This window comes from Ursus americanus, chromosome 4 (genome assembly GCF_024610735.1).
Source record: "Ursus americanus isolate L20-20 chromosome 4, mUrsAme1.1.p, whole genome shotgun sequence".
Classification (NCBI taxonomy): Eukaryota; Metazoa; Chordata; class Mammalia; order Carnivora; family Ursidae; genus Ursus; species Ursus americanus.
Window position 1 is genome coordinate 44,033,880 of NC_142130.1, and position 20,788 is coordinate 44,054,667.

Below are 20,788 nucleotides of genomic sequence, written 5' to 3' on the forward strand. Positions count from 1 at the left end.
GGTACAATCTCTCCCTGAAAACTTCAGTGATCAAGAATTCACTACTACTCTCTACTGCTCTTCAGGACCTTTTCTACAGTTGAAAAGAATCGTTTGTTCGGAGGGTCTCGGTTACAAGGAAAAAATAACTGTCACTCTACAATGTTCACTCTAATTTGGCTCTTCAGAGTAGGAAACACTACTTCTTTTTCCACATAACAATTGTTCTTCTTCCCAGGTCATATACTTGACTCCAAGAGCACTTGAGATGATTAGCTGTGGTTTCTGGACCTCTCACCTTCCAGTGAGTCTCCTTTCAAAGCATTAGTGCCCACAACGTACTACAGCCCGTCCACGCCGGAACTTCACATTTTAGCTCCAGCTCTTTCTTTATCCTAGTAATTGGTCAGTTAACACAGCTAAACCTGTAATTACAAATAAAGTCGTTGCAAATAAGAAAATCAAGCTCCACGAATTACTGAAATCTGCTGTTTAATGTAATGTATTTAATGTAGGCAATACCTTTGCCAATAATATTGTTGTAATTTTTTCTGTTCCATTAGATGTTTTTATATATTATATTTCCTAAAAAGGAGGTCTTTCTATACCTGATTTCCTTACCTTTAAAATGAATTGCCATAATAATGTAAACTCCCTCTTTCACAACCTGGAGGGGTATACCTATGATAAGGTGATTCTCAGTTTTGCTATTCTCAGAAGTCAACATCTACTGAAAAAGAAAGTTTTAAAAGCTGTTTGGATTTCTTGCCTCGCTCCATTTTTTGAAATGAAAACGAAAAGAACTCCGTGTCCCACCTCACATGACAGTGAAGACTCAAGATACGGGTTTAATAATTATTTTATTTATAAATTTCCACCAACTCTTGCCTGTCGTATTATCCCAGATATCACAGATGGATTATTTACAGTATTATCACATGTTCATCTGCATGAAAATTAGGGGAAGAAGAGATGTACAGACTGCATGAAAATGACACCTTAAAGTTCACGTCTACAGTGTCGTACTCTGTAAACTGTGTACACAGGCCTGTGAGGTAGGCCTCTCCTATCGCCATCCAGCTGCATGACCTTGAGCAAGTCACTTCTGTTTTCTCACTTTTTATTATCTACCACCTGGCTTCTCTACCTCACATTTAATTGGCTGCACGCAAAAATACCTCAAAAAATATCATGCACTTGAAGTATCAATATTATTACTGTAGTATATTTACTATGTTTCCTTGTTTTACAGTAAGACTATTCATATTTCAGTGAAAGATATTTGTTTGCAAAGTGACCCTTTAAAAAGCAAATTTCAGGCATTAGTCTTACTGACAGTTTGTTATGATTCTGAAGCCACTGTCTCGATTCTTAGGAATAGGGTATGATAGTAAGATATATAACAATCATAAGTTCTAATTATAACTAATACAATGAAATGGCTCGTTAGTTCTCTAGAATCTGATAATCCAAGAGTCATGAGGTCAAACCGAGGAGAAAAAAAGTCCACTGTGGTTTGTTTAAATGACTGAAAATCCAAGTGAGAACTGTGGTAATTGGGAACCAACTTTTACCTAAACTGAAGCTTATTTGTGTAGAAAAATATCAAAGGATAATCACTGAAAATCAAATTCCCTATGAATTTCTAAAAATTAAAATTCTAATATTTTGCTTCTGAAAAATTGCTTCTTTGGCAAAACATTTGGTATAGACTACACTGCCCTCAAATCAATATTGTAGCCAAATGGTAAAGTCCTTCCACCAAACTTTTTAGAAAGAATCACATTCCTTTTTAACTGCAAAATGAGTATCTCCAGGGCTTCAAAATTCAAGGGACAACCTAGGTGATATTTATAATGATACATAAGGGAACACTTTAGCATGCAGAATAGAACTACATTCATAATTATGAATATCTGGAAAACTGATTACTATTTTTATATTTATAGGGTACAGCCAACGTGATTATTACAAGTCTTTTGGGCCCCTGGAGGACAAGGAAGATAACTTGGGAATGTGTCTTGTCGACTTACCAAGTACCATTAATGCAGTCTTCATACTCTTACTCCCGTGTCAGTTCCTTAGAATGCTTTAGCCTTTGGGTACTCTAAGCCTTGGATGGAACTGTTTCGGGATGGTTAGATATATGCAAAAGAGTATTATGCTTTAGAAATGTTCTTGTTTATCAAAGTGAAGAGATAAATATTACACATGCTGAAGACGTGAAAATAAGGTTTCTGAGAGCTGCCAATCATTGGGGTACCAATTAGAAAGTATCTTCATCTGACTCAATATCACTTTTTGGTTTGGTAAGTCTTTCCAGTTCTTCTCCATCCTAAAAGGAAATATGAAATCAGTAATTACTTAAAACAACACTAGAAATGTAGCATTTTAATGATTACTAAGGAGAAACCCTACTGGAAAAATTTATTTCGTTAAACTACAACTATAATCTAGTCAATGAAATTAGATAGATATTTATGTTCTTGCAAAGTTAATTTTAGACACATAATGAGATCACAAAAAATCAACGTGCATCTCAGTACTTCAATTTCAAAACCAACAACCGGAACACAGTAAGGGGCACCCTCTGCTGGTCTTGAAGGGAAATAACCAGTGGTCGGAGAACTAAGTATAAACTAGGCCCTCGCCTAAAATCGGTAATTTTTTTTACCTAAAAAGTACAGTAAGCGGTGTCATCAAACCATCGGAAAAGAATACAGGACTTTTGAAACTGTACTCTGGCTGAGATCAGGGCATCTGGGACCCACCCTTCTAACTTTTTCATCTTAAGAATCTGTTCTGTCACTACTTCAGAGACATTACTGATGGAAACACCACCACAAACTAATAGACAAGAGATGATTTTCCCAAAGAGTGAAATGTTCATTTTGTGAAGTACTTAATATTTTGTGTATTCATGAAAATTCTAAATTTAAAGCTAGTTAGAGGAGTTTATTTCATCTTTTAAACATATATCTAACTCCTTACTTGAATCTCCATAAGACTATTATTAATCTGCTAATACCACCATGGATAGACCCTCCTAGAAGAATTATAAGCAACTGGCAGAATAATACGAGAAAATATTTTTCTCTTACTTATGAAGACATTTTGAAAACCATCTTCTTAATGAGATAAGGCCTGCCCTTCTGGCACATTAGGGTTCATGAGTAACTGAGGGAAAATCAAGGAGCCAGGACTTCCACTTAAATTGAACAAGACTTATTCATGACAAAGACCAACTTTTCTTATGAATGAGGCATATTTCCCTGACTATGGTGGGGTGGAAAGAGTAATGGACTAGGAGTCAGACCTCATGGGTTTAGTATAGTTTTTTTTATGTACTATATATAACCCACTTAGCCTCTGAGTCTGTTTATTCATTTACCAAACTAGAAAGCCTGGACAAGATAACCTGTGGGACATCTCCCAGCTCAATGGCTCTACAACATTACAAGATACAACTAACACAGAAGGTCCTTGAGACTGTGATTTATGCTTGTTCTCGACCCCTTACAGCATTATCATGAGCCCTTGCACACCTAAGTCCAGTGAATGTTTGTTGAATAATTTTTCAAAGTCACAGAAATCCAATACATCCTTTGAAAAACAAGCACTGCCCAGTTTCTTTTCTTGTATAACTGTGCACTGAATTTGGGAAGAATAGGCAAAAGGCAGCATCCTCACAAACTTACCCCACTGGAGCGCTCCCAGAGGCTGCCGCTGAGATCTCGGACTCTTTCTTGCCTAGGTGCATACTCCAGACCTGGAGACTTGCTGGCTTTGTAAATAAATATGGAGAGAAGAACGGAGGGGGCTTCTAAGAAAAACTGCAGGGAGGGCCTGAAGTCAAAGACCAGGACCGATACTGTTGTGATGATGACAGTGGTGACCTGGGCCATCAAGACATGGAACATGTTGTCCAGGAACTTGAGAATAAAAGCCACCGAGAGGCCCTGGAATGCAGTCACAAAAATAAGAGCGACTGAAAATGCATTGTGGCCATAGAAGACCCCGCAGTTCCTAATCTGATCACGGTTACTGCTCTGCAGGCCCAGTGTCAGTCCGTTAAAAAGAATGCCAAAGAAATAGAGTTTGCTGTTCTGTATGAAGATGCTTTCAGCGAGCTGGTTCCCTTCCTTTAGTATCTTTTCATTATAGATATTGGCCATTGAAGAAATAAAACATTGGACTATAATAAGCACATGGCCCAAGCCGAGATGGATGTGACTGAAAACCATGGCTGTGGTGTTCCACTTTGCTTCAGGAAAAGTCCATGCCTTTGCCGTGCAATTGCCTTTTCTGGGACACTCGTTTCTGAAAATGAGGCAGGCATTGGATGGGCTGAAGAAGGCATCGTGATGAAATCCATGTCCTGCCAGGTTATGCTGTGAAGTTTCAGTCCCGGCAGTGAGGGCCACAATAGACAAGAACAGAATCAGGAGGGAAGCCCATTGTATCCAGTTTAGATACCTCCTGTTCGAAGAGGAAAAACAAGGTTTTACTTCTGTTCCCTCCTCCTCCTTTCCTATATCGACTGTTCCTACTGAAAACTCCAACACTTAAGTACTTGGTTGAATAAACTGTACTCAGTTTTTGCTAGCATTCCTGATTCAAGTTCAAAGGAAACCTGTTGGCGTCTCTGCTTCTAAAGCATGATATTTTTATTCACCTTTGTAATAAATTGTCTCTTAATGCCCTTCAGTCATTTCTTCTCATTGTTACATTTCCTTTTAACTTTAGATTTAACTAAGTCTCCTTTTTACCTCCAAAGCTGATCATAGAGCTTTGTAACAATAACTTTTTACTTTGCTATGAAGTAAGTATGGCAGAGATTCTCAACCTGATTTCCATCAACCTGAATTTGGAGCTTTAGAAATCCATGAATCCTTGCAGTAGGTGCCAAATCTTCTAGACAGGTGAATTCTTGGCCCCACTCCCACCAATCCCATGAGACCCTTCAAAGCTGTCAAATTTCAAAGGTATTCATGAGCCAAAAAAGATTTAAGGAGGGAGCCTGCTCCTAGATCTGTGGTCTAATCATAAAGCATTTTACAGCAAACTACTGTTTGGGACAATAAGGAAAATATTTTTAATGTTTCGGTTTACAAAATCTTAACAATGCTTTATTTCTTTACTTATTTTGCCTAACCACAAACTTGCGCGATATAGAAGACATACATTATTGTCGATCTATTTTGTGGATTCATTCAGTTCAACAGACATTTAAATAAGCAGCTATTATGTGCCAGGCTACTATGAGCCTGGGGAGAGAAGACTTGATCTTCATCCCAAGGAATTTACAATAGGGAAGAGCCTTGAAACTAAATAATGTAAACATAATGTGTGACAAGTGATACATAGAACAACTGGGGCACAATAAGGAAGGAACCCTTGAGTCTGTAAATGGAGTCAGATGTTGTTTCAAAGAAAAAAGTGACACTTGAGGTGAGACATGAAAAATAAACTGAAATCTGCCATGTGAAATGGCAGCTGGTGGTATGTCCAGGCAGAGGGAAGAGTCTACACAAAGGCAACAACAACAAGAATGTACAATGTTGACTAAGGAAAGAGGAGCAGCCGACTCAGGTGGGGAACGATACGGAGATCTGAAGGGGAACAAAATCTTCAAGTTTAAAGATCAATTAGTCAGATGAAGAAGAGGGAACACACACACACAGAATATAAGCAAAGGAAGAAGTGTAAAGCAACAGGTAAAGTATGGAAGTTATAAGAACTCTGGAGCATTTACTGGACACGTACTATGGGTCAGGCAATTTCTGTTCTAAGGAAGGAAACAGTGCTCTGAGAGCTTAACGGATTTTCCTAAGGTCACATGTTTATGAAAGAGCAACGAAGGGATCTGAGCCATGGTTTGCAGGTCTTCCTTTTGGACCGATGTGCCTCTTAAGTACAATGCCTAAGTATAATGAGATCCCAAGGTGCATACATAGGACGAGTGTCTGATTTCACCAATGCTTCCACAGAGCTTCATGAATTGAAACTGGTATGTGCACAGATCAGCCTAGACAGCAGCACACATGTGCACATTATCATGTCTTCTCATGTATGTACTTTCAAATAACCAGATCTAGCATTTAGTTACGAGGCTAGCATAGCCCGAAGCTATGAGGTCAGAAACTGTATACTAATCACATAAATTTCTAAAGGCGTGGCAGGTATGCATAAGTGGTAAAAAGCAAAGTGATTGGAAATAGAAAAGACAGATGAAAAGTATATGCCCAATTCATAAAAATCATTATATAACCAATTACTGGACATCAAGACAAATGTAATATATATTATACTTATGTATAATATAATCTATAATTCCTTTAGAGGTTTTCAATCCTGACAGCTAATAGATTTTCCACTAACACTGACATTGAGAAAAAAGAACCTAATTAAGCAAAGCCTTAAACAAATTAATCAGTACCACTGCAAATGTTGCTCATTCAAGGTAATGTTCTAGAAGAATATAAAAATTATTAAGGATTAGGCTGAAAATGGTAGATTTTCAGCAAAGAAAATAAAGCTTAATAAATTATCCCATAAAGGCAGCTGAGAACAGGTACGCTTATCAATGACTGTGCTTGAATTTGTTTCTCACAGTTTGGTGGAGGCAAGAGTAGAAACTCGCCTAACTGATCTCTCCACTGCCCCGGTAACCAAACCATTCAGATTGCTGATCAGAGCTGATTGCTTACATCCAGAAGACTACTCTACCAGAGGACTTCTGCTCCCAAATGAACTGCTTGCTCACAAAGAGTCTCTGTTCCTAACTGTGTTTTTGCCAGGTGACCTCATTATTGTAATTAGATATTTAATGATTACATAAATGATACATTATGAGCAAAAGGAAAGGATTGCTATTTTTATGAAAAGTTGGATGCTTGAAAGATTAATTAAAGGCAAATTACTCACAAGATAACCTGCCTTCAAACTGTGTACAGATGAGCTAATTATAAGATTAGGAAATAAATAATGCCTGAGCTTTTTAAAACATTGATGAATGGACATTTACACATCTTAAGCTGTTTAAAATATGTTTTTTTTTTAAATGATTCACCACTTTGAGTTTTCCTAATAACTAAACAATTAAGTCCAAATTGTGTTAGATAAGAGCATCTCTACCATATCTGGTGATAGTAAAACAGGGCAGAACACGAAAATGAAATGAAATGGAAAGACTCACAGGACTTAAAAAAAAATTGTACACAAAACATTTCTTAGTAGCACAGAGAGTGACCAGTGGCAGATGTATAACAGGAAATTATAAAACAGAATTATCAAGTGAAAGATTTTGAAGAAATGCTTGTACCAGTGAGGGCACATTTTTTTTTTCCTGCTTATTTGGAGAGTAATTAAACATTACCATAAATTCTAAGACACCCATCATGTGTCAAAATGTTTTTCATTGATTTTTCCCCAACAGCTTCTTTTTGAAGATATCAGGGAAATTTATATACATTTTTTAGATAAAAGTGCTTGTTTGGTTATCTTTTGCCCCCAGATCTGAATGTTCAGGTTGATACTACTATTTCCTAAAGTCTAATTAAACAAAATAATACAACTTTGCCAAGCCTTAAGAGCAACCTAGTAAGGCTTTGAGGCATAATGCCCACCATCAGTTTCTACTGTGGACCAGTGGCTATACTTCAAAGAACAAATCTACACATGCACATGGGGTTTCTCTAGAACATCTGGTAAGACATTTGCTTGGTGATATTTTTCTACCACTTTCAAATTATTCCAACTAATTCTTGCCTGTATAGCCTTATCCTCTTTATCTGTATGAGAAAGGTATTTGATGGCTCTGCTAGAGTCAAGTATAAGACAACAGCTTTGATATTCTAAATGTAGGGGCCTGGGGGGATGGTGTAACAGGGTGATGGGCAATTAAAGAGAGCACGTGATAGAATGAGCACTGGGTGTCATATACAACTTGAACTCTACCTCTGAAACTAATAATACACTATATGTTAATTAATTGAATTAAAATAAAAAAGAGTCTAAATGTAAAATGAGTTATGGTAAACATATTAAGAATATGTAATAAGGCTCAAGCTGCTACTCCTGGGTCAAAACTTTATTGCTAAGGGGAAAAAAACATTAAATGGTTCACAAAGAGTAGACTGAATAAGGAAAACCAAACAACCAACATGTGCCACCAACGACAAAAAGATCAAAATAGAACAAAGTTGATTTCAAATGTAATAACAGATAATACAGTACTTGGAAGACATTCTCATAAAAGACAGTATTAGATTTTATATTATTTTAGCAATATTAAGAGTAGTTTCATTGCTGACTTGTCAATCACTCAAATTAAGGTCCCCTCTGGGAGCTAAGTTAGTGCCTGCAAAAATAACAAAAATGGAGTGATTTTATTGTCTATTTAATTAACTTCGAAGGATTCAAAACTGAGAGATATTAACAACAAAGCAAATACATGTCTAAGAATATCACTGCTCTGAATATTAAGAGGTAAAACGTGTGAAAAAGCTTTTTGGAACTTTAGTTCACAATATTAATTATTATTAAAACTAGCAACAATATAACAATGTTATAATTAATAGTATAAAAAGCAAACTAAGTTTACAGTATAGATTTAGATTTGGTTACAGTAAGAACTTTCTAACTAATTTTTAATGTTTAAAAATTAAAGATGGTCATCTCTGCCCATGTGCCAGCTCTCTCTCAGCCCAACAGGGGCAGTTCACTTTGAGTTGGTCCATCTGCCTCTAACCCTGCTGCCCCACCTGCTCCCTCCCGTGGTTGAAGCCACCTAAATGCTGCAAAACGCCTGGTGGCTCTGGGCACAGACTCAGCTTGGGATGAATCTACTGATGAACGAGGACAGTAACTTCTGCCTCCTGGGGTTGTTGTGAAGTCTAGACAGGGGAAAGGCCCTTGGCTCAGCCCTTAGCCCAGCCCTTGGCCCTGAGGAGTCCTTACTGTGTTATCTTCTCCCTGTCCAGCTGCAAGCCTGCCCGCCCTGTTGCCTACAAACCAGTCAGGCCAGCCCTGGATAAGGCCTTTCTGACAGGCCCCTCACCTCGACCTCTGAGCCACAGCTCACGCTCTGGAGCAAATTAAAACAAGCAAACAAACAAAAAGTATTACATACAATTAAGGGCACAGCTAGAGCTATGGGCCAATTCCAAACCTGGCAATACATATTTTATATATTTTCAGTTTGGCAAATTTAAATTGACATAATTTACAATACTTATGTATTGTATTAGGTAAGTATAATACCATGTGTACCCATAAATTGTCATTTCACAGGAAAAAAATTTTTACTTAAAAAAAAACATGTTTTTGAGACCCCATTATGAGACTCCCTTATCAAATAATGAAACTTTTATTACGTGGCAGAGCCAATTTTTGTCCTCCGTGGACATGCATCTCCAATTTTATCACAGGAATCAATATAAAGATATTACCGTTTACATATAATTTCTCAGAAGTCAACTTTTTATCCTATAAAGTGACTTTTATGTTGATTTTAAAGACTTCGAAACATTTTTGGAATTAGCATTCTTTAACTTGCTAGTTGAATTACTGTCACAATTCATAAATAAAATGAAGAACCTGATTCAAAAGCAAATTTCAGTGCACTCTAACATCTAACCTGGACGAAACATGTTCATTTTCCCCCATCTCTCACATCAACTGTTAAATTGAATGCTTAAAAGAAAGTCAAGGGGCGCCTGGGTGGCACAGCGGTTAAGCGTCTGCCTTTGGCTCAGGGCGTGATCCCGGCGTTCTGGGATCGAGCCCCACATCAGGCTCCTCTGCTATGAGCCTGCTTCTTCCTCTCCCGCTCCCCCTGCTTGTGTTCCTTCTCTCACTGGCTGTCTCTATCTCTGTCAAATAAATAAATAAAATCTTTAAAAAAAAAAAAAAAAGAAAGTCTTTCAAGAACTCCATATAGTTAATGTACTGAACCCATCATGGATTCAACAAATATTTACTGAGTGCCTATGCACTAAGCCATTCACTCTTCTGTACACATAAATTATGAAAGCACATATTATGACATGGCACACTGAGAAATAAGAAATTAAAAGGGGAAGTGAACGCAAAATTAAAAAAAAACAATCACAACAAATATAACAAGAAGTTAATTTTATTTTTATCATCATCAAGTAACAAATTAAGCTAGAGTTAAATACCAAATCCCATTATACCTTAGAATATTCTGGCCTTTGCTTGGCAGCTGAGCCCGTTTACTTAATAGTTTATTTTATTCAAAGGTCTTCCTGAAGAAAGGAAACACTGGTGATAGCACTTTAAAAGTTTAAAAATCTATCATTCTTATTAATTGTAATTTTGACTAGATTCCTCATGCAAATCCTCCGCCGATCACAGCTTAAATCATGCACTCACCTCAAGTAGTTTAAGGAAGCTGCCACCCTTTATCACCTCCAAACTACAAATAACAAATGCATTAACAATATTTAGGAACTTCTTGGTTCCCTACTAAAGTATAGAGATTCTAGGGGGGAAAAAAAAGCTCATGAATTCTTCGTTGAAAATTTGGCACTAAAAATTAAAATAAGCTGGTCAATTCTCTTTTTTTCTGAGATGCTAAGAAAAAACTTTTCATACACTAGTTGCAAAGATTTAGATGGGTCAGCACTGGAGCTGCTTTCTAGATGGGTTAAACAATTTGTCCAAAACACAAAGCCAGTGAGGAATAAAATCCCGGTCCTGGGATTCAGAGGGTTCAGTGTGCTGGGTATATCATCTGAAATAAGGCCGTGCCATTTTAAAGTATGATATATGCTTTCAGAGTAAGTTACTTACTTCAGCACTATCCTGAATAGAAGAGCTGTTGTTATAATGCTAAAATTTGAGAAGATAACAGCCATGGCCTAGAAAGAAGAAGAAGATAGAGTTACAATCCAAACAAAGTAGTGACCTCAGAAATCTCCCAGCTTGCTGGTTCACCTGACAAAAAAAGCTTTTTTGGTCAAAACCTGAGGGGTTATTAGGGCAGCTATTTCACCAGAGGATTAAATTCCATTTTTATTGGTTGTTAACGTATACAGATATGACCAAATTATTGTATACGCTTTGAAAACGTGCTTAAATTCAGCAAATGCCTGTGTAAATAATCTGTATATGTGGATCTGGAAATGCTTAGAAACTCTAAACGTTCAGGTCTACAAATAACAGTTACCTTGCTTATGAAGCATACTTTGTCAAGCTCTTCAAGTGCCTTATAGAGTTTCCACACTCTTTCCAGGGGTGCAGGGAAGACACGTCCTGTTAGGCCCGTTTATACAGTAAGAAAATTGAAGTATAGGTTTTTAAGCATCTTTACTGTTGTAGGAATTCAATCAGTTCTCCTGGTTGAACGGCAGTGACTCAGTACCAGTGATTCAATACCAAACTCATATTTGACAGTCCTTTGATTTATTCACATCATTCCCAACACTTTTAAATGTGTTAGCTAGATTTCATAATGGTCTCTTTTCATGAATTCAGTCATATTTCAGACATGAGAATATTAACCTGAACATGTACATATCTTGGCTCAGAAAGTATGAAATTTCATCACCGCTCCCCATGATTGGATCTGAGGATATTAACAATTTTTAAAAACAAATCCTACTCGTTTCCTTCACTCTGCCTTTTGCCTTGCTGTCAGTTTAAGTTGACTGAACTCCAAAGAGTATTTTTCAGTAGTCTTACATAACCAGCAAATGTGGCTAATGTGTAGGTAAATTAAAGAAATAAGAATAAATCCAATAAAAACCAGTAAAAACTCCAAGAATACAACATTGTTGTTTTTCTGTTGAGTTTTTTGTGGGAAGAGCTGTTTTAAGGATTTCTCAGTGTCCTCTGGAGACGAATGTTTATGAACCCCCAGGTAGGAGAAGAGTAAGAACTGATGAGGAAAGTAAGTGGCTGATAAGAGGGAGGAGGCAGTGACTCTGATCCATCACAATAATGGTTCAGATCACCCAATCAGGCAGCCTGGCGGCCCTGCTGAATTCTGAGTTTACTGCTTTCCATGCAAGAGCATAGAATAAACAAAACGCCAGAGTCTTTGCCCCAAAACTGCCATGCATCTCTATTTAATTCTTCCCAAGAAGACTTGGGCACAGCAATACACAGGATATGCCATGTGACCGATTTTGTAATATCTGTGGCTGTGCACAATCAGGAAGGAAGAGCAAAGCAATGAGCTGGAAGAACAAGGAAGCTGCAATCTTGCTTTCATATTGAGGATAGAGGAAAGGGATAGAAATCTAGAGCTAATCTTAATAAAATACAACAACTGTGTACTCATTGATGCCAATAATTTTGTTGTTGGGTACAGGAATTCTCAGATCTGAAAAACAAAGTGGAAGTAAGAATTTAAGAAAGAACAATTCTAACATTCAAAACACTTACTAATAACATGGATCACACAGCTGAAAGGAACTTCAGGTGATCACCTGGCCCAGGTTCCTGCCTTTGGGTTGGTATGGTAACGTTATTCTATTTTACAGATGGGCAAATGACACTTATAGTAGTTGGGGGTTGCCTAATTACATAGCTTCTAAATTGTGCAAAAGAATCAAATTTCTGTTTTCTACTTAGGGCTCTACTGATCTCTCCTTGTTCCACTCTCAAAGTGATTTGGTTATATTTAAGAGGCTTCACATAGAGAACTAGTGCCAGTAAAAGTCCTTATTTATCATAAAAATGCCTGAATATATTCTTCAAAGAAACTTAAAACACATTTTGGCAACAATGGCAATAGAAATCTTCATTTTGTAAAATACTAGGGGAAAATATACACATGCCCCAAACTGAGTAGTAATACATAAAAGCAGAAGACCAAATTTTAATTGTGATTATGAATGGATTCCGATTATGAATGGATTTCTCAACTGGCATGGAGGATGCCAAGAGAGATGAGAAAGAAAGACCCCTAGTATTATCAGTTATAGATAACATTTATAGCTGGGAGAATGTATTTTCTACCCTTAAAGAACTTGTTGGTTAAATGATAGGATTAATAGGAAAAAAAAGTAATCATACAAACAAAATGAATATACAACATTAAAGCAGGTATAGGAAAAAGTATTGCACTGAGTACACGATTTTCCAAGTTAATCACGGACATCTGTTTGGAGGTACTGAAAGCTGAAGTTAACAGAGGTTCGGGACCATAGGATGGCTCAGCAAACAGGTAGACTGACCAAGGTTACACACAGAGAGACGGCTCCATATTCACTGGCCAGGGAGCAACCCCTGCCAAATAGTCAGCAAGTTTTCTGCAGCAATCTTTAACAGTGAGAGAAGGTGGCAAGCAGATTGGGAATTCTGTATTCAGATGATTCTGGTCAAACCTAAGGAAGACCACCCGGGGCAAAGAGAAACTAACACTGACAATGAAAATGATAAAATAGATTAGTTCTGGGATTCATTTCTCTATATTTTTCCAATGCTATTTTCTATCATATTTACTTACAGGCTGTAGGTAGGAAATAACATAGAAGACGATCAAATTATCCAGGAAATAAAGAAAGGCAGGAATGGACCACTTCATGAAATTAGAGAATTCCTTCCAGGAAGCACATCTCAAGTTTCTACTCTGATGATCTTCTAAAGAAAGAAAGACAGCAATAAACAAAGGATCTTGATGAGAATGCCCATATTTTTAGACAAAGTAAGTTGTATTTGATTACTGATACAGTTCTTTGAAAGAGGCTTTATGAACTTGCTTTCATCAGTGACTATTAGCCTTAAGAAATCAAAGGTAATATAGGATTTCATTATTGTCTCTCTTTCTTCAACCCACCAACCACCATGCCTCATCAATGACAATCAGCAACACCCTCAGGAATACCTAATTCCTGTTAACTTGAAACATCACTTGAAACATCTCAGGATTCTTAAGGCTTCTCTTACTGCTATTAGAACATAAAGCCAAGAGAAAGAGCAAGAAGTAAGATTACAGAGAAAAAAAAAAATCAAGCATTTATGCTGGTTTTTTTTTTCCCCCAGAGGGAATCAGGAAAAGAAGATACCAGGTAAAAATTTATATATATGGGAGTAGAATAAATTTTACTAATCTTAGTATGAGTTACGATCCCATCTCCCGATTTCCAAAAACTTAGGAAAGTACTGTAACAAGAGAATGTAAAATAACATGCAAAAATAGAAAACAATTTAAGTATAAGCCCTGCAAATAACTCATAAATTTCATGAGATTAAGAAATGTATTTCACCAACTAGAAACTTTGAACAAATTGAAACTTTTAAAAATAAAAAGCAATCTTCCTGGAAAAGACCTTTAAGACTTTAAATTCTATGCCTACCTCACATATGAGGGCAGACTAAAGAATAGAGAGCACTAAGGCTCAAGAATTGGGGAACTAAGGTGGAGAATTAATGTATAATACATATGAAGAACCACAAAAGGCCAGATGCTTTAGATGTAAGGAAGTATCTGCTTGATAAGTGATGAAACTGGAAGTCAGAGAAGTTAAAATAATCTGCCCCAGAATACAGTCTTTCTGACTCCAATCCACTATACTACTTCCCCTGTAGGAAATAAGGACTGCTTTTGCAGTATGCTACATATCAAATCAGACAGCAGTGATTTAGAAAATCCTGAATTTGAATAAAAACTAACTCACTGTGTGACCCAACAAGCGAACAAGTAACAAGGTAGAGCGATGGCCAAGACACGAAGAAAATGTGGGTTGGAGTACTGGCCCTGCCCCCTCCTACTCACCAATGCATAACATTTTCTCTTTGAGCCTGTTTCTCCACTTGCAAAACAGGGGTAATCATACCTAAGTTTGTATCTTAGTGTCCTCATCTATAAAATTAGTGGGCTAGACTAAATGACATCGAATGTTCCTTTTAGTTCTAAAATGTTTTGATTCTGTGATTTTTAACAAGTATAGAGTACCACTTCAAGACTCACCTTTCTTTACAACCCAGAATGACACAAGCACACAGAAAACTAGCTTCACCAATTCTGAGCACACATTCACGGTAGTTGGAAGATAATCATACTTGTTTTCTGAAATGTAATAAAAATTTTTTAACTATAAATTCTGTTCCCTATAATGTTTATATACAGTTAATAATTTATAGCTATTTTTAAACTTAAAAGCTGGATTTTAATACTCGTTATATCAAACTTCATCCAGTTGGCTTTTTCTCACTTGGATTTTTTTATTTTATTTTATTTTTATTTATTTGACAGAGAGAGAGAGCACACATGCACAAGCAGGGGAACAGCAGGCAGAGGAAGAGGGAGAAGCAGACTCCCTGCTGAGCAAGGAGTCCAACTCAGGGCTTGATCCCAGGATCCTGGGATGATGCTCTGAGCAAAGGCAGACGCTAAACTGACTGAGGCACCTAGGTGCCCCCTCTCTTGGATTTTTTAATCAATTCACCTAATGTATTAGCTATCCCTACCGCATTCAGTGTTTTATTATTCTTGAGTTTGATAAACAGGCTTCTGATGTTCATATCCAAGTTGCTGATAAACATGTGGAGGAGGCTAAGGATATGGGCAAAGGCAGCTTTGGGGTAAGGCATTAGAGTTGGGATTCTAAACTGACCATTAGTTAGCACTCAGGGCCTGACTCATCAAAGGCTATTAATTTATCTGGCTGAATTAGAACCCAGGTCATGGTTCCTCTAGCGTGACTTGTCCCCCTTGCTAGAATCAAGGTACACTGTCCGTGATATTCCCTTAGAGTATTGCCGTCTGTTTCCCATCGTGGTACATATAGCAAACAGTATCTGTTTGGCACTCTGGGATAAACAGTACATTGGGATAAAAGAAGGAAGCTATTAGAGCCAAGAGGCAACTGCCCAGGGCTCTGGCTACCTCTAGGGCAGGGAGGAAATATCTGACATATCCAAACCCACTGATGAGTTGGGAGATATATCTTAACTCACAAGTCAATTTAATTAGGAAATGAGGTTAGGTCAGTATGCCTTGGTCTTAGCTGTTACCTCTGTCTATTCCAAATGCTGACAAACAACTTGCTGTACAATTTTGCCAAGGACAAACATAAACTTTATTCGGTCCTATTTTAAGGAATGCATTTTCCCCCCCTTTGAAACATTTGCTTGTTTCCCTTGGTCATGATATGAAAAACCAAAACTGGCCAAGTACAGAGGAAAAATGCCAGCTCAACATTCTTTCTATCCAGAACACCTTTTTTCTTTTTTCTGTGGTTTCCCTTGACCTTCTCAACCTAAGCACAGTCAATTCTTTGTTCATCTCAGATCCTGTTGCACTACCTATAAACCTTTATAACAGTCCATGTCCCGCTGTATTATAGTTACTTCTTCTGTATATGTCTTCCCTTAGAATGTAAGCTTCATATGACAAAGGGCCCATGTTAGTCATCTTCATATAACTGGCAGGTAACAGTATTCTGCACTTAATTAATGTTCACCTGAACTTAACACTTGCCTGTTAAACTTTCTCCATCATGCAAAGTCTAGTTAAAACTTCTCCTCCCAGGGCGCCTGGGTGGCTCAGTCGTTAAGCGTCTGCCTTCGGCTCAGGGCGTGATCCCGGAGTCCTGGGATCAAATCCCACATCAGGCTCCTCCACTGGGAGCCTGCTTCTTCCTCTCCCACTCCCCCTGCCTGTGTTCCCTCTTTCGCTGGCTGTCTCTCTCTCTGTCAAATAAATAAATAAAATCTTTAAAAAGAAAAAAAAAAACACAAAACTTCTCCTCCCTTCTCTGAGCTTAAAGCTAGGCTGAAATTACACTCTACTATCTGCTCTCCGTGATACACACGAGCAAACATGCACACACGAGAAGGAGGGGAGAGGCCTTCAGATTACAACTCTCAAATTCTTGCCGCCGCTCTAGAACTCACTTTGGCTTTTACTTATTTATTTTTACATTGCATTTCTGTCATGGTAGATCCCAACTGTGACTCAGCAGCACATCAGGCCTCCCTGCACTTACCTTCTGCTCTCACTCATATACCATATTTACAGTGCATCCATCCTTACTGGGCTCCCTTTAGTCCAAAGAAAGGGGCCATGATCCCAATAGGATCCATTCTCCCCTTTAAAACCTTCCTTTCTCTTCAGGAACTTTGCTCCAATAAGTATCTCCTCTGTCTTCTATTAACTGGCTTCCTCCCTCCCTTGGCCTGTACGTATGCTCAAACTGTCCCATCCAAAAAACAAAATATGAGATCCTACCCCCGCTCCAGCTATCATACTTTCTCCTTCTTTTCCTAAAATAGCATCAACATTCATTATCTCCATTTTACCCATTTTCCATTCAGGTCTTACTCCCAAGCAATCTGGTTTCTGATCCCAACACTTTATTCAAACTACCTAGTCTCTGAGATTATCAAACATCTTCTAATTACTAATTTCAAAGGGCATGCTTTAATCCCTATCTTATTATGATGATACTAAGTCCTTCGTTTCCAAACTCATTTCCTTCCCTTCTATAAGTCATGTGCATCTACTTCTCTTATTTTTCTAATGATTCTTTCTTAACATCTGAGTGTTGGCATGGCTCTGAGATGTTGGCATTCCTTGCAGTTCTATCCTTGGCTCTTATTTTCTCCTTCTGCATGCTGATCCCGAATGAGCCCTCTGCTCCTATGGTTTTAAATGTCAATTTAATATTAATGTCTCCAAATCTGTATTCTGGAATGTTTAATGCTCACTAAACATATCCACATGAATAACTACCTCCTATTTATAAATTTAATTGGTATTTCCTTCACATACGTGATGTGCTAGACAGTGCAGAATATTGCAGTGAACAAGGGCATAGCTCCTGGCCTCACGGAAGGTACCTAACTAAAACTCTGTAATCTTTCTGAATTCTGTCCAACCTGCTTCTTCTTAATAGCTTCCGTCTGAGCTGAGAACACCATCAATCTACTTAGCACCCCAAACCAGAAACCTTTGAGTACACAGTATTTCATGTTCTTTAGTCTCCACATTCAATACATTCTCTGAGTCCTGTCTTTTCTATGTTTAGAGTATTTTTTGAATCTATCCTCTCCTCTCTATTCCTACCTCCATAGCCTTGGTTAGTCTTCTTCATCTGTGGCTTGAATTTGCAATAACCCCGACTAGCTACTCTGCTTCCAGTCTCTTCCTGAGACCATCCTCTATCCAGCTACCATAACAGTCTCTCTCATTTTGTTTATAATCCTTTAAGCATTCCCTATCCCCCAGACTCTAGGGCCTAGAGAATAAAGTCAAAGTCCCAGCTCCTTAGCATGGCATATGAAGTCCTTAAGTATCTGATCATAACTTTCCCCTCTGGAAAAAGCAACCCTTGACCCTCCCCTTCAAGTCCTTAAACTTTTTGCTCAGTAATTCTGAAGTACATGTTCTCACAATTCATCCTTTTTTTTTTTTTTTTTTTTTTTACCACGTATCTATTCATTTTTATGGATTGTTGCTTCTGTTTTGAATAGCCCTGCCCACCGGTACTCTTGTGGATCAACTTCACCTTTTAAGGAAGTATTCCCTGATCCCTTTGCACTCCATATCATCCTCTCCTAGACAGAATATATTACTTCCTAAACTATCTCTGCATCTTTGGTGTAAAACTGCATTTATTCTACCATATTTTCATGATGTTTCACATATACAGCTCTCCTAATAAACTGAGTTCTTGAGAACAATGTCTATGTCTTACACACTTTGAACATGCTACTTAATACTTGGCCTAGTGCCCAAGAGATAAACGTTAACCTCAGTAGAGACTTATCTATACATCAGACCCAAGCAAACCGTTAAGGGTCATGATATCATGACTTTATGTGTTCTCAATAACTAGTGAAAGGTTCTCAATACAGCTTTGTAGAATTAAACTGTTTGCCTAAATACAAATTCCTACATTAAAAAACAAAACAAAACAAAAAAACAGAAGGGGCACCTGGGTGGCTCAGTTGGTTAAGTGTCTGACTCTTGATTTCAATTCAGGTCATGATCTCAGGGTCTTGAGATCAAGCCCTGCACTGGGCTCTGCACCACGCATGGAATCTGCTTAAGATTCTCTCTTTCCCTCTCCCTCTGCCCTCTCTCCCACACCATGCACACACAAGCTCTCTCAACAAAACAAAACAAAACAAAAACAAAAACACCCCAGAAGACTTCTTGAGCTAATAATTTTAGAGCTAATAATCTCTACTGCCATACTGGTACAGTAATTAGGACAGTACCTCACAAAAGCCAAGTGACCATATATATCCTCCTATTTCAAAAAAAGTTAGAATTACACATACTGCTACAGACCTAGAGATACCTGTTCATTAAAGCAACAGTCAGATGTTATGTTCTCTAAAAGGTTCAATACTGTACTTGACTAATCCAAATTTTACTCAGCATCAAACATTTTTCTTGCTAAGGAATGAAAAGTTACAGAATCAAATTTAAGCATACTTTATTATTTACATGAAGCAGAGTACCTGAAAAGGTATTATCTCTATTTTACACACAAGGACACCAAAGACAGGACAAATAATGTATGATTAGATAGAAGTGCTCCATATAGTCCAAGTCTTAACTTACCTTCATTGGCTGAATATTTTACCAGTAGGATTCGACTTGAGCTTAAAGCAATGAATATGGTGCCAAGCAGGAATGTATACATTGTTGACAAGGAGCAGAACATGGGATGACCACAGCACTTGCTTTCCATTCCTCTGTTTAACTGCCTTAAAGAAAAGACCATATTCGTGAGCAACGCCGCAGGCAGATAAAGCATAGCACAAATACCACTGATTAGTAACGAACAGAAAAGAAATATTGTAGATGGCTGGCTATGGATATACCAAAAACAAGAAAATTGAGGAGAACAAGAGAAACTATGGGGAAAAAATGAAAAAGAGTCAGAATTTGATAGGAGGGGAAACTCTAGAGACAGAAAAGCAGTGCCAGGTTATAAGCGCTGCCAAGAGTAGCAAGTGAGCAACTGACACTTTTGGACCGCAGAATTCTGGAGAAAGCAATTTTAACTTTCATTCCTATTGGCAACGTTACTCTAGAGGAAGAGAATTTCAGATTTCTATTGTTCTCTTCAGTAGCAGCTCTTCTCGAGAACGTGGGAGAAGGGCTTGCTGGGAAAGATTTCGTTACAATAATGAACCAAATGGAAATATCTGCAACAGTGCTGTGAATTTATACTTTACTAGTGCTAAAAGCATAAGAGAGCTTAGAAATCAATGACTCTAAAGTCGTCTTTTGATACGTTGAGGAAACTAAACTGTAGGCTCGGTAACTTCTCCAAAACCTCCCACTGCAGGGATGGTGCACAGGGCCTGGGACACTGGGGAGAGACGCGCTTGAAACGTCAACACAGAGAGCCCACCTGCGCGCAGGCGTAGAGGTCAAAGAGGTACCTCCCCTGCAAGAGAAAGCCAGGTTTCCCTCCACAGTCGGGGGGGGGTGGGGGTGGGGGAGAAATCCTTCTTTTCACACATGCGCAGTTAGGAATCTCGAGCGGAGCGCCATCCCTTCATACGCACGCGCACTTGTTTGCCAAGCGGGCGAGGTTACCTCGGTCCGTCCGAAGGGTTTTTAGTGAAGAAGTGCACATCCTAAAGCTGAGGCAGTAACTGTGTAGCTCCGCAGAAGCAGCAGTAGTTTTTAGGGTCCATAGTTGGGAAAACTATGGGAAGGAAAGACAGGGAAAAAGTCTTTGCCCCCGAGCCTCCTATTCCGGAACAAAAAGCACAATAACGTCCGGACTGAGAAAGATTGGACCTGGTACCCATTGCGCAGGCGCGTTCAGTGTTACGCTTCCGGAAGGAGGGAAGAAGCGGCCTGAGC

The 20,788-nt window shown here is 38.2% G+C and overlaps 1 protein-coding gene across 6 annotated transcripts; it reads right to left on the minus strand.

Moving 5' to 3' along the window:
- Positions 1-820: 820 nt before the first annotated feature.
- SLC35A5 (solute carrier family 35 member A5) lies at positions 821-20,722 on the minus strand. 6 transcript variants are annotated; one of them, XM_087861619.1, is made up of 7 exons: positions 20,516-20,722; positions 19,529-19,674; positions 14,924-15,022; positions 13,460-13,590; positions 10,798-10,865; positions 3,678-4,458; positions 821-2,314 (listed from the first exon to the last, which is right to left on the minus strand). In XM_087861619.1, exons 2-7 carry the CDS (start codon positions 19,656-19,658, stop codon positions 2,246-2,248), a joined length of 1,278 nt encoding a protein of 425 aa, XP_087717745.1. In that variant the 5' UTR covers positions 19,659-19,674; positions 20,516-20,722; the 3' UTR covers positions 821-2,245. The 6 variants fall into 6 exon arrangements, with proteins under 6 accessions (XP_087717745.1, XP_045641149.2, XP_045641147.2 ...); XM_045785193.2 differs by having other exon boundaries at positions 13,460-13,593; positions 19,529-19,670; positions 20,516-20,721; XM_045785191.2 differs by having other exon boundaries at positions 13,460-13,593; positions 20,516-20,720.
- Between the last annotated feature and the right edge of the window lie 66 nt (positions 20,723-20,788).

Coding starts and splice junctions, on each gene's coding strand:
- SLC35A5 (XM_045785193.2), bottom strand. CDS start 19,658: ATGGAAAGCAAGTGCTGTGGTCATCCCATGTTCTGCTCCTTGTCAACA. Junction 15,023..19,528: donor AAAATATTCAGCCAATGAAG/GTAAGTTAAGAC, acceptor ATTACATTTCAG/AAAACAAGTATGATTATCTT. Junction 10,866..13,459: donor TTATTTCCTACCTACAGCCT/GTAAGTAAATAT, acceptor TCTTCTTTCTAG/GCCATGGCTGTTATCTTCTC.